This window comes from Haliotis rufescens, unplaced genomic scaffold (genome assembly GCF_023055435.1).
Source record: "Haliotis rufescens isolate VD_foot unplaced genomic scaffold, xgHalRufe1.0.p SCAF_4, whole genome shotgun sequence".
Classification (NCBI taxonomy): Eukaryota; Metazoa; Mollusca; class Gastropoda; order Lepetellida; family Haliotidae; genus Haliotis; species Haliotis rufescens.
In genome coordinates, this window is record NW_025964112.1 from 14792161 (window position 1) to 14806406 (window position 14246).

The 14246-nt window shown below is 40.4% G+C and overlaps 1 protein-coding gene across 1 annotated transcript in view; it reads right to left on the reverse strand.

The window, feature by feature from the left end:
• The window catches only part of LOC124140501 (titin-like), a 461816-nt gene that overhangs the window by 85015 nt on the left and 362555 nt on the right, over window positions 1–14246 (reverse strand). The window contains exons 237-252 of the mRNA XM_048381766.1: window positions 13585–13697; window positions 12618–12821; window positions 11827–11953; window positions 11050–11225; window positions 10026–10258; window positions 9165–9288; window positions 8921–9056; window positions 8201–8376; window positions 7541–7741; window positions 6569–6764; window positions 5599–5660; window positions 5224–5247; window positions 2358–2720; window positions 1362–1502; window positions 643–678; window positions 197–320 (exon numbers count right to left, since the gene is read on the reverse strand). Coding sequence (XP_048237723.1) covers window positions 197–320; window positions 643–678; window positions 1362–1502; window positions 2358–2720; window positions 5224–5247; window positions 5599–5660; window positions 6569–6764; window positions 7541–7741; window positions 8201–8376; window positions 8921–9056; window positions 9165–9288; window positions 10026–10258; window positions 11050–11225; window positions 11827–11953; window positions 12618–12821; window positions 13585–13697 — 2436 coding nt within the window. The remainder of the gene's footprint in view (window positions 1–196; window positions 321–642; window positions 679–1361; window positions 1503–2357; window positions 2721–5223; window positions 5248–5598; window positions 5661–6568; window positions 6765–7540; window positions 7742–8200; window positions 8377–8920; window positions 9057–9164; window positions 9289–10025; window positions 10259–11049; window positions 11226–11826; window positions 11954–12617; window positions 12822–13584; window positions 13698–14246) is intronic.

A 14246-nucleotide genomic window follows, 5' to 3' on the forward strand; every position in this document is an offset into this window, starting at 1 on the left:
AATCACTGGATTGTCTGGTCCAGACTCAATTACTTACAGATCACCATCATATAGCTGGAATATTGCTGAGTGTGGTGTTAAACAACAAACAAAGAAACAAAAGCAAACAAAAACAATGCTAAAACCAATGTGAATTTAAGAAAATAAGGATTTCAAATGTTTGGCCAAAACTATTTTGAAAGTTTCTACATCTTACCATGCAACCTCTGGGGTGGGCTTGCCGGTGACACTGCACTCAAACACAGCCTCACTACCTGCTGGGAGGGTCAGGTCATTTGGGGTGCTTGTGAAGTTGGGTGCCTCCTTCCCGGAGTCATCAGCTACAGTAAACAGGTTACAGGTGTAAACATACAGGTGAGAATCACAAATGGAACTAGTCATTAAGGATTATTCATTAAGAAGCTGGTGTAAGAAATAATGTTATTAAGATCATCAATGTTTTGTTATAGGTTCAGATCAATGTTAATTTTTCTTGGAAAAATAACATGATTAGTTAAATTTAGTCTTTGATTAAAAATGGTTGCTGGTGAAGTATGACATCACTGTTTTATTCAAAATAATTATAGTTAATGAGGTAAATATAACAGGATCAGTCATATTTCAAATAAATAAAAATAAAAGTCAATCAATTGGGGGCCATACCAGGAAGGGATGTTGTAGCTTTGACATCATCAGAATCTGTGGAGAGAAGGGTCAAGGTTGTGCAAGCTCAGGGTCACAGCAAAACAGGGGCACTTGTGCATTGCATGGATATCACGGATATCAATATAGAAAATAGAATATTGATCCCAGGGAAACTGAGTGATTAAGCCAAGTTAAAGAGATAGTTTTATGAACATACTTACGTACTCATTATGATTGTTATAAATGTTGTTTCATTGTTATTGTTATAAACATTGTTATCAAGTGGACATTATTATTTCTGTAATGTATGTATCAGTTTATTATTAGAACATCATATTGATTAATCATTACTGACAGAAAACCAATGTAATCTTATATATTCAATAATTTAATGTTTCAAAAATGTGACCTTAAAAAATGATAGTTATTACTTTTCATCATGTTACTTTCAAAATAATAACATAAACTATATCACACAAAGGAAAAAGATAGACATGTCTAACACTACGCTAAAAGATAAGCAACTTGATATATGGTCACACACTAAAGATCTATTGAGAATAAATAGTACACAGGCTAGCTTCCTCTAGACACACTGCATCATGGGATAGATGCGACCTTACACAAGGTCACTTTAGTAGCCAGACACACTTATATATGTGAAAGTCAGATATTGCAGAGGGCATAGTTCGTAGAATCTTGGGAAAGGAGGGCATATAAGGTGAGACTATATGTACCTTGAATAGTAACTGTGCACTGACAGGCTGTGGAACCGAGGGCATTGACGGCAACACATTTGTACACTCCGCTGTCGGAGATCTCAGTGTCATAGATTTCTAGGTTGTGGCAGCCAGCGTCAAAGAAGATTTCATATTTGTCTGAATGAAAACATACAAGTTATTGTCACCGATACTACATCAGTGGAGACAGGAAGTCAGCGTATTACAGCATTATGACAGAAACTGATGTGTCAGATCTGGAGCAGGCAAACCAGTGGTTGATAGTGTGAGCATCAAGCCATGCCAACAAATAGGAAATCACAAACACAGCTGAAATTGGTCTTAGTATCAGAGTCCTATGTGATTATCTAATTAATCGCAGCTTCCATTTCAGATGAAGCAATATTGGGCACAAATGAATATATCTGACACATAACCAAAGACTGAAAACAGTGGTCTCCCTGCTCAGGTAACCATGGAGATTATTTGTGAGATCAGAATTTGTGAAAAGAAACTAGAACCATCACCATTTGCACCCAAATTAGAATATATGTATACATCAATATTTGCAATAAGGCAAATTATTATTATTTTTTGTAATGACTCACCCTACAAAAAAGACAGATACTTTACAAAACTTGCTGTCAGACATCTTCTTACCTAACACTAATGTCCTAATTATTTGAACAAAATATGATGGCATAAAAAGATGGAGAAGAAATTATGAAGACAAATATGCATTTTGAGAGAATTTTGTGAAGTGTCAGCATCACTGGTTCAGTAGTTTCTGAGGAGATGTTTCCAGCAGACACCATATACCAGACATACAAACTGGCCATCGATAATCTTACTTAACTGAATGTCAAGAACGGCATGAAATCAAGGTGTATAGTATGCTTGTACAATATCCACTGGGTTAATCCATCCCATCATGTCAACTGATTCCTGAACATCAGATACTATTCTCCTTACTGGTATACTGACTTAAAACAAGAAAACTGCATCAGCACCCACCTCCTTGTGTGATTTCCTTCCCATCCTTGAACCATGTGATATCAGCCACAGGGTCGTCAATCACGGAGGTCACGAGGTTCACAAGGCTGTCGACTGGTGCCTGGACATCGGTCAGTTTCTTCTCAAACACAGGAGGACTTCCTGTCGCAGCAGACACCTGCGGAGATGACGGGGCAGCGAGTCTGCCCATGTCAACAAATCCTCCCACGAAGCCCTCTTCTTCCAGACCCTTCTTGGCCTGGTCTGCACCCTCGTCGGAGTATTGGACAAGGTCGATGCCGCCACGGAGGATGCAGTCCAGTTGGACATCCACGCCCTCCATGACGTCAATCCTGGGTGGCAGATGCTTGATGAAGAAAGGTGCTGGAACATTGATGGTTAAATGTCACACACAGTCCTGTGTTTCCAAACCCAGTTCCAGAAGATTCTTAGCACTATGACAAATCCAGGGTGAAGTTTGAATATAAATCTATGAAAAACACAATGTTAAGATTTCATTCTGGACCTGGGGCTGTTAAACAGGTCTTAGCGCTATGATGATCTATGTCTGTGTTAGAGTTCGGAAGTATGATCATCTTTGGGATGAACTCTCTTTGCGGAATTGAGACCTGGACCCCATTCTACAAAACGATCTTAGCCTACGATTGTCGTAAGTCTATGTTTAAGTAAGGGGGTTACGATTGTCTTAGCACTAAGATTGCTTTGAGAAACAGGGCCCTGGACACCAGGCCATACATTTGACAGACTTAAAATAGTGTTACTCAATACATACATGTGCAAAGTTATGGTCAAAGGCCTTGCTCCAGAAACAATCTTTGCACTGTGACTGTCATAAGTCTATGTCACAACAGTTATGACTAAACAGTAAGACCATTCCGGAGTGCTCTGTGCATATTTCCGATAAGACTTGACATAACTTTGTGGAATTGAGCCTACAAGAACACACTGTAATTAAAAACTGACGCCATAATTGACCACGCCTGAGACTATGAAATAATTAAACAATCAAATAAAAATCTGTACAGATTGCAGAGGTTACATGAATGATACACAGAAATTAAGAAAAATATCGGAATATGTCATATCATAACCATACATATGTATGAGTGAGTGAGTGAGTTGTGTTTAACGACACTTTTAACAGTATTCCAGTTATATCGCGGAGGAAAGTCCGAAGTGATGCAGGTCTCAGACGTTTACCACTTCGGTGAAACCCACGAGCACGGGTATGGTGCTGACAAACCTAGAAACATAATCGGGGCGAACCGGGATTTGAACCCACAATCATAGGTTTCTGGCGTGCCCAAGGCATGTAACTCTGCACAGCAAATTGCGGCGCCCTAGGCGACTGGGCCACCTGTGCCCCCTACATATGTATGAAGAGGTGAGATTCACTAGTGTACAGTAGCACATATAAAGAAATTCACAAAATATTCACACAGAATGAATTGTTAATTCTCCTGAATAATCGTGATTACTTTGTAAATTTCTATATATATATGTGCTACTGTGCACAATGAATCTTACCTCTTCATATATATATATATAAACATGTATATGAAAATAATTTTCAGAAAATAATAAAGATTTAAATCATTAATTAAATACATATATTCATGGGTAAAAATATTTGTTCATACAATCAGGTGATGTGCATAGATTATTGATTTTCCAATAATAGGATTATTTGCAATAAAGTATTGGTAAATAAGTTTTAGTAAATGAGAAATAGTATCCAAAATAATATTCAACTCATTAGTTCTAAAAGAAATCAATACTAATTCAGAGTTCATTATTTATTTGATTATTAATTCAATAATCTGATGACAGTCAAAGATGTGCATAGAGTACAAAATAATACTTTGTTAGAGAACATGCAAAGTGTATAGTGCTTACACATCTGAAATGAAACACATCTGAGTTTAAGAAGTTAGGAAAGACCAAACAATTTTTCCCTTGTATTACGGATTTAGCATCCCCCTTGCCGGACACAAGGAACAATCCATAAAAACAAGCAAAAAGGAAGTTTGGCCTTTGTATGGAAATAATTAATTCTGAAGATGAGTTGTATAACATAGAAAGGTTTACCATATTTTCTTGACAATAGTGCGCACACAAGCATGATGCATGGCCCCCTCCAGCAGAGGGGGTATTTTGGAGAGATTTTTTTTTTCGAGTATTATGTGCAGTAAAAACTAAATCGTATCCCTTCAGGCGAGTGAGTGAGTGAGTGAGTATGGTTTTATGCCGCTTTTAGCAATATTCCAGCAACTTCACGGCGGGGGACACCAGAATTGGGGTTCACACATTGTACCCATGTCGGCAATCGAACCCGGGTCTTCGGTGTGAACACTTTAACCACTAGGCTACCTGACCCCCCCCTTCAGGTGAACAAACAGGTACAAACAAACTTGGTCAATAAGAACGTGAAATGTGCAATAAAACATCATAAGACATAATGATTTACCATTAAAATTGTATTTCTTGTTCTGCTAGGCATTGTTTTATATGCAGAGATTAAGATGACTGTGTGTATTTTCTCGTAAACTAAGCCGGAAATAACAATCAGCTGTACATGTCAGTACAGATTTGCTCACATGGTATCACCAATGTTACATGCTCACAGGAATGTATTTGCATTGGGAAAACACATCACAGCTCACTGTAGTCATGTATCATACATCCCTGTATTTTGAGGAAAATATTGTGCACTATTCTCAAGAAAATATGACAAATGTTGATTAAATATTGTGAAGTGACTGGTATACTGTCAGACAGAGAGAGAGAGTTAACCAGAGTGATATGGTTAGACATATTAACTAGACTACAACATTGTTAGGTGCTAGGAAGATCTACATTTTTATACCTTGTGGGGGTTTGCTGGTTCCATCTGCGAAGATCAACAGGCAATGTTCCAATAAATTCCATTTACCCATTGCAGGCATAAAAGTTCTTTAAGCCACTATTAGCAATATTACAGCTATTGCATACCATGGACACCAAGAATGGCCTTCACATATTGTGAAGAATCGAACCTGGGTCTTCAGCGTTACAGGCAACGCTTTAACAATGAGGCTACCTCATCACCTCTTATCACACAGGAATTGTTGGATGTGGTTTCAGATTTTCAACCATGACCATGTCGCTCTGTACTCCTGTTGAAGGTAATATTTGTACTTAAGTCTGTACCTAAGTCTGTACTCAAGTCTGTAATAGATGTTAATATTATGAATGTACCCACCTCTTCTGAGTTCAACAGGTGCACGATCCCTGGGTGTGTACACAGGCTCAACATACTCCTCACTGAAAAATACAACAATATTTGTAAGCATTAACTAACCCCTAGTTTTGAGGTGAGGTGAAATGGGGTTTAACGTCGCGTCCAAGATTATTGCACTTATATAGCGACATGCATGCACGTGTATGTGTGTTTGCTTGTACTAGTCCGGACTGATGCCGATTTATAGTGCTAGCACACTGAGATAGCATGCTGCAGTTTAACATGAATACCCCACTCAGACACAGTATACTGACTCCCAGCCGACCAATCCTTGTTTTAGCCCCTTAATGCCGAGCGCCAGACAGGGTAACAACAAGTACATCTTTTAACGTCTTTTGGTATGACGCAGCTGGGGATCGAACCACGGATCTTCCGTTCTCCGGGCGGACGCTCTACCATTAGACCACAGAGGCGGACCCCTAGTTTTGAAGCTATTAGTCTTACTGGGAAGAATTTTATGTAAATAAGTTTGGATGTATGGCACTTTGAACACATGTTCAGTTATATCAAGGCGTGTCGGCTTAATATGGGAGGAAAGCCGGTCATAGATGTTTACCACTTTGGTGAAACAGGTATGGTGCCGACATTGAGGCAAATCTGGGATTCAAACCCAGGACTAGAGGAAGCTAGCACTACTAACAGAGGCATACAGTGCTCCATCATCATTTCTAGGTAAGTTTTGAAATTCAATAAACTAAAACTAAACTATCAAACGAACATTATAAGTTGAAATTTCATTCAAATTAATTGAACATTTTTTTATGGATAGCAACTTCTTTTTTGTATTGACATTGCAGGCTGGCTACTTCTTGCCCCCTTTCAGATGATTCTAGTCAACAAAGTTATATCCCCCCAGAATATGTCATGTCTTGTTCTACCAACTTGTGAATGCCATTCAAACACTTCATTTTTTTACACACAGTATACTGACCTTTCTGGATCTTTGAGATTAATCTTGACAAAGCAGGATGTTTCCACAGAGCCAAAGACGTTTGTTGCCCGGACGATGTACTCTCCGGAGTCAATGGTCATGGCAGATGGGATCTCCATTGTGTGCAGTGTTGCACACATCATGATGCGGTGCCGCTCGCCGTATGACAGCTCGCGGACATTCTTGTGCCAGGATACTGGAGGAAAGGAACTCAAAATAAAACCTCATTCCTATGTCTGTTTTAAGGCTGTCAGTAGCAGAACCAATCATGTATGAATGAATGAGTTAGCGAGCTGATATTTAAAGTCACAGCAATATGACTTGTTCTACATTTATGTCAAATTAAACTTGCAACTTGTTCAATATCATACCCTATAAGTGAGTGAGTGAGTATGGTTTTACGCCGCTTTTAGCAATATTCCAGCAATATCACGGCGGGGGACACCAGAAAATGGGCTTCACACATTGTACCCATGTCGGGAATCGAACCCGGGTCTTCGGCGTGATGAGCAAACGCTTTAACCACTAGGCTACCCGACCGCCCCTCATACCCTATAAAAACTGGGGCCATTAAAAATATATAATGTAATCTGAAAGTTAAGAAAGTGGATTGCCAATATGAGATCATAACCTGAAAAATATATATATATATAAAGGACGTCAAGGCTGTACGTGACCCGTGAAGATCCGGGGTAGAATAGGTCTTCAGCAACCCATGCTTGCCGTAAAAGGCGACTATGCTTGTCGTAAGAGGCGACTAACAGGATCGGGTGGTCAGGCTCGCTGACTTAGTTGATGCATGTTATTGTATCCCAATTGCGTGGATCGATGCCCAAGATGTCAATCACTGGATTGTCTGGTCCAGACTCGATTATTTATAGCCTGCTGTCATATAGCTGGAATATTGCTGAGTGCGGCGTTAAACAACAAACAAACAAACAAACAAGGCTGTATGTGAAGTAATGTACTTACCAACAGGTGTGGGGAATCCCTCGACAGCACAGTCAAGGCGGAGCTTCTGTCCCTCGGTCACCTCAAGCTGTCTGGGTAGCATGATGGAGAAGTATGGTGGTCGGCCAGGCTCTGTGATACGCTGCAGGGGGTCGAACTCGACGTCAGGGCCATAGCCCAGACGCATCAACTCATCCTGCGAGGGTGGTGAGGGAGATTTTTCTGGAAAGAAGGTAAAATAGGGTATCATTGCAACTTAAAGTTCTCTTTGACTAAATGTTTGAATGAATATTATGGCATTGGACAATTAACTTTTTTATTAAGGTATTATTTGGGGTTGGGGTGGTGGTACTTTGAATACAGAACCACAAACAATTATTGTACGGATTGTGAAATATAATCATTTTCATTGAACACTATTATTTCTACCTGCCTGCTAACAAATTTCAGTCATTTGAATCCATATCACTTTCAAAGATAAATATTGTTTTGAATTCTTGTTCAAATAACAATCATTATAAGAAGGCAAGTAACTCATTGATATTTAACTCGAGGAATCGAGTACCACTTTCATTACACACGTTTCTTCACCCTACAAATCATAGATTAAAGATATGACACTAATTAAACCATTATGATTATGTCACATTAATGTTGTTGCAGTTGGAACTGCCAACTCACCAATGACTCTGAGTGACCCGGAGCACTTGCAGCGGCCAGCCAGACTGTAGGCCACACACACATAGAGCCCAGAGTCAGAAAGACGGGCATTCTTCACAACAAGGCGGGCCTTGCCGTCCTCGTCCGACTCGATGTTGATTCTGGAACTGCTGAAGACTTCTCTAACATCCTTTTGCCTGGCATTCACAAAATGGAAAATCAATATTAGTGTGAAATTTTGGTACATCCAAGGAAAATAATTGGTCAAATATTTGTAGAAAAGCTTAAGTGTTCAGATGTCCTTTTGACTGGCCAACTTCAACATAAACAAGTAGACAGGCAGTGGCTGATTTTTTTAAGGCTGTGATTGGATGACTACTAAAAAGCATTCATTGGCTCTTGGAATCAAATGACAACAAATAGTGGAACAATAAATACCAAATCATCAGCACCAGCATCATCAGCATCAACAGCAACATCAGCAGCAACTTTGTTATAATTTATATGGCCCCAAATAATCTTTCCAGGTGTTGAGTGAGTAAGTACATTAAACATCACACCGAGATGTAGACATGTGGCCATGTTTATTTACATTCATAATTAATGATACCTATAACCAGATACGGTGCAGAATGTACCCCATCTTTTGGCCCCCATCTTCTGTTGACAAAACGTGCTAAGCTTGCTGCATGAGCCAACAGTGTAACCAATTCCTTTTCCAAATGTACTATTGTGTCTTACCATTTGAATGAGGGTGATGGTTTGCCAGTGGCGGTGCACTCAAACACAGCATCCTCTCCCTCCCTGATGCAGATGTCACCCAGGGGGTTCTGGAAACGGGGTCGCTGGTCAAACTCGGGGGACATACGGTCCAGGCCTGGGGTAAAGTAATGAAGGTATTGTCAATACAGTTATGTGGAAAAAGATTACTTATATCCTTGCATTTTAATGAAATTATTACATGGATAAAGGGTTGTGTACATACACTGCACATCAAGACTGGCACTGCAGGTGACGGTGCCCTCGCAGTTGGAGGCTTCGCAGGTGTAGCAGCCGCCGTCGGATGTTGCCGTCCTCAGGATTTCCAGGGACAGCAGACCGTAGTTGTTCTGTAAACACCAGGAGAAATTATAGTTCCTCCACACAGTCTTCTAAAGCCACATACAAGTTAATAGTTCTATCTCTGTTATGATGGAGTGTCAATGGATTGTCTCTGTGCTATGGTAGTGAAAGTGAAAGAATCTCCTTCATGCTATGCCAAAATCAGCACCCATTGTGTCCATCTGATACCCAATAGGCTTCAGGGACTTCAGGGGCTAGGGCTTCAGGGGTCTTATTCTGCCCCAGGAGTCCCACCTCATGTAATATATTACCCAGACCTAAAATGATTTAGTGTAATAACTTTACAATATTGGAGCATTTTAGAGATTCTTGAAGCTGGTTGGTCAGTTAAAGCCACGTGACATACAATCCTGTGAACAATCCAATATGATGTCATCACTTGTTCATGACATCACAGATTGATAACAACTGGTAAACTTCATTAACACTTGTTTGTAGAGTTTACATGTGTTACTAATGTAGAGAATAACCCACTGAAAACACACAATACTCCCTGCCCAATAACTGAATGATGAAAGACACATTCATTCACTCAGGACAGATAATCTGAAGGTCCTCTTGGCTCACTGGTTGTTCTCCACAGATAACACATCTACTTGATGTCTAGCCACAGTCAGCAATATTCCAGTTATATCAAAGCAACCAGAAATAACCAAATCTAAAATCAGAACCTTTTCTGCCTGGTATCCCCACAGTGTTTCCTGAATAACAAGATGTCCCTTACCAGGATGGTGTATCTGGTCATGTCGGTGATGTCCTGGCCATCCTTGTACCACTTGATGGTGGGGTCGGGGATGCCAGTGACGGAGCAGGCCAGTCTCACATGGCTGTTCTCCAGGACAGACTTGTTCCGGAGCTTGACAGTGAAGTCTGGTGCCATCTGGAATCGGTATTGTTTGGTCGGCGCTGCAGTCACTCTGGTGGTGTCTTCTCTCTGGATCTCTTGATCAGACACCTCTGCAATACAAGATTCATTAAATCATTACATGCTTCGTATTTGACCCTGATTAAGTGTATCACTTGCAGCATGAAGATCTTTTTCCTGCTCAGTGAAATCATAAATTGTTTATTAAACCTGTCTCTGATGTTTATCTTGCTGTCACACATCATGACTGCTGTTAATTCCATTACTCTACATTCAATTCTGATTCATCTCTACTCCACACCATCAAGCATTATAACTCTCTGTGTCAGTTTCAGTTTCATGTTGTATATTGCCGCACTCAGCAATTTTCCAGCTATATGACGGCGGTCTGTAAATAATCAAGTCTGGACCAGACAATCTAGTGATTGACATCATGAACATCGATCCGCGCAATTGGGATACAATAACATGCATCAACCAAGTCAGCGAGCCTGACCACCCGATCCTGTTAGTCGCCTCTTACGACAAGCATAGTTGCCTTTTACGGCAAGCATGTGTCAGAAAAACTCCATTACTATCAACATGTATAAATTCGAAAGGAAATGCCCAGCCTTGTTGATGATGTTGGAGATTTAACAAGTGCTTACGGAGGATCCAACCTACTTCACACTGGCTTCCTGATCCACCCAAATCATATCACTATGGAAATATAGCTTCAAGCAGGGAATAATTTTACTGATGTGTATGAAAACTACAATTACAAACCTGACTATGTCTAAGTGAGTGAGTGATCGAGCATTGAACCATGAACCACCAATGTCACGTACCTGACAACCATATGGTCCAGGAGATGGGAACTAATTGAGAGACACAATGCACTTACTCTGTACACGGATTCTGGCCTCTGTAGAAGCAGAACCTGCCTCATTGACAGCACGACACATGTATGACCCTGTGTCGTCTTTGGTGGCGCCATCAATAACCAGAATGTGAACGTCGTCATCCTCCTGGATCATCTCGTAGTGGCGACTGGCCTCGATCCTCTGTCTGTCTTTGTACCTGGAAGGAGAGATGACTCCATCAGCACACAACAGCCACAGTTGGAGTCCACTTAATTGTTTACTGCTGACACTCTTTATTGCCAGCTTGAAGGCTTTTTTTTTCAAATAATTGTAATGCTCATCCCAAGAAGCAATATTTCAAAATAGACATACAACCTTACAATGGTTGAATGAAAGAAAGATAATTACTTACTCAAATAAAAGCAACAAAACCCTTTTCATAATCAAAAGAAATCTCTACTGACAGCAGAGTTGATGTTATGATTCAGACAATACCATGAGCATGTCTTTACAAATCACAAAACACTGAAATTATGGTAGACAGGTTATACAATCTTTTGTTACACAAGACATTTCTCTTTTTTAAATTTTGTTTTTTTTAATGATGATTTCATATGAGGAATATAGCTAGGTACTCTTGTCTATTTTGATAATCTGAATGAAAAGTTTGAATAAAGTCTCTTCCAACACCTCCCACAGTCGTCACTTTGAGTGTATGATTCAAGTTCTTTTGAAGACTTTAAGAAGAACTGAATCCACTCAACTAATCAACTCTAACAGTTTACTTTCAGTCAGATCAGAGAGTTATGATTTCTTACCATTCAATCTGTGGCTGTGGCAGTCCGGTGACGCGACACTTCAGTTGTGCCTTGCTGCCCTCAGTGATGGTCATAGCATCCAGTCCTCGTGTGAACCGAGGCTTCTTGGAACCTTCTGGCACCGAGTCTGTAGCAGAACAACAGTGATATCACAGCAAGGTGCATGAGTTCAACAATAACAATGCTTCGCATCATCTTACTGCACAAGGACATAGAAAAAACAATGTGTATCCCACAGCCTTATGGCCTCTGGGTCTTCAAGCATCCTGCATTTCCAGTTCTAAATAAATGACCTAGCATCAAACATGATTTTGAAATATAAATCTATTCCCATGACAGAAAATATCTCGCCTATATTTTACTGGCGACAATAAACAATTTCTGAAACTTACCGTATTTGACGTAATAAGCGCCCAGGGCGCTCTCAAAATTAGAAATAGGGGGCTCTTATTAGAATATAATTTTGGTTAGAGAAAGAATAGAGTTGAAAGATCGTAAATTTTGTGGTTTATGCTAACAGTCAGAAATCATACAAAAGAAAAGTCTGTGCGTATTATACACGACAGATATATTTTCCAGAATTTAATTGCCCATAATTAAAAGTGCATATAACACAGGAGTGTGTATTATACACAAATAAATAAGTGTACATTGATCAATTGAAGTGTTTCTAAACAAATATTGCCGTGGGCGCTTATGAGAGCGGGGCGCTTATTACGTCGAATACGGTACATCCTGTGACAGAGACACATCTGGCATTTATTTTCATCGAGACGATAAACAAGACTTACCAAGCACCTGGACGTCGCATGAGCACTGTGTTTTGCCAAATGCATTTGTAGCTTGGCAGCTCCATTCTCCTGCATCCTCCAGTCTGAGATCGCTGATGATGAGACTATACACGTCCTTGTCCTGTTTCAGTTTGAAGCGACCTCCAGCCGACACCTTCTCATCCCCATGATAGAAGTCTACCTCGGCTTCAGGTCGGCATGTCACTGTGACAATAAATGAGACCAGTGAAGATTCTATCTTGATATAAATAATTTCTACTAACATTGCTGAAAGATTCAGTCATAGATCCACCTTACAACAAAGTGTTCTGCATCTCTAAAAGTCTAAAAGTACATTTTTATCTAACATGATGACACCACAGTCTTTCCAGTTGTTGAATCGGTACCCGGAAGGACTAGACACTATCGAGGCTGAGCACTGAGGCAGCTGGAGTTATATGCAACCAGGGAGCCTGAGCTATGGCTTGATCTTAAATCCATCATATCAAGACATAATGTGACAGTGTTCTAGCATGCATGTATGGCAGGATGAGGCATAGAATGAGTGGATGGCCTCATACATCAATAGTACAGATAAACCATGGCCACCTGTTCATTGTCAGGTCAGGATCAGACAACTGGTGGTTGAGAGTATGAGCAACATCCAACACCATCACAGCCCCACAGTGAGCCAGGGCATACAAATGGGTCAAAACATATTAGCATCTTGCCAAAAATTCAGTATAAAAACTACACAAACATCTGTTCTTCTTCAACACAAGGATAATGTTTCCTCCACCAAACATACCTGTGACAGTCCCAAAGTGTCACAGTCCCTTGTCAGCATCCAGCAGTGAGCCAGAGCATACAAATGTGTCAAAATATATTAGCATCTAGCCAAAATTCTGAAAGAAAAAATGTCAAGGTCTATTCACAAACATCTGTTCTTCCTCCAACACCAGGAGCATGTTTCCTCCACTGAACATACCTGTGACAGTCAACTCAATGGAGTCTCCCACTGGTGCTACTTGGTCGATCAGAGGCAGTGTGAACTCTGGTGGGATGTCGGCCTCAACTTCTGGAACTTCCTTCTTAGGTTGTCTGGGGTGAGAAATGAAGATGTCAATGAAGATGTTACACTGATTGGGGTGTTCCAGGAAATGGCATAAGCCATCTCAGGGGATAGACTCTCATCAGCATCATATAAAGGAACAAGGATTCAAGCATCTGAACACTTAATCTACAACTTTTGTGTTTGTTGCTTAATGCCGCACTCAGCAAAATTCTAGCTGTATGATGGCAGCCTGTAAATCGAGTCAATCCACTTATGACCAATGATCCTCATCATCTGTCCATGTTGACACACCATCAATCAAGTCACCGAGTCTATACCCAATCAATTAAGTCACCTCATAGGTGGGTTGGGATAATTTTTAACCTGGCATCCCCACAGATGCTTTCCTCCTCATTTTCCAGGAAGAGTGAGTGAGTGAGTGTGGTTTTACACCGCTTTTAGCAATATTCCAGCAATATCACGGTGGGGGACACCAGAAATGGGCTTCACACGTTGTACCCATGTCGGGAATCGAACCTGGGTCATTGGCGTGACGAACGAACACTTTAACCACTAGGCTACCCGATCGCCCTTTC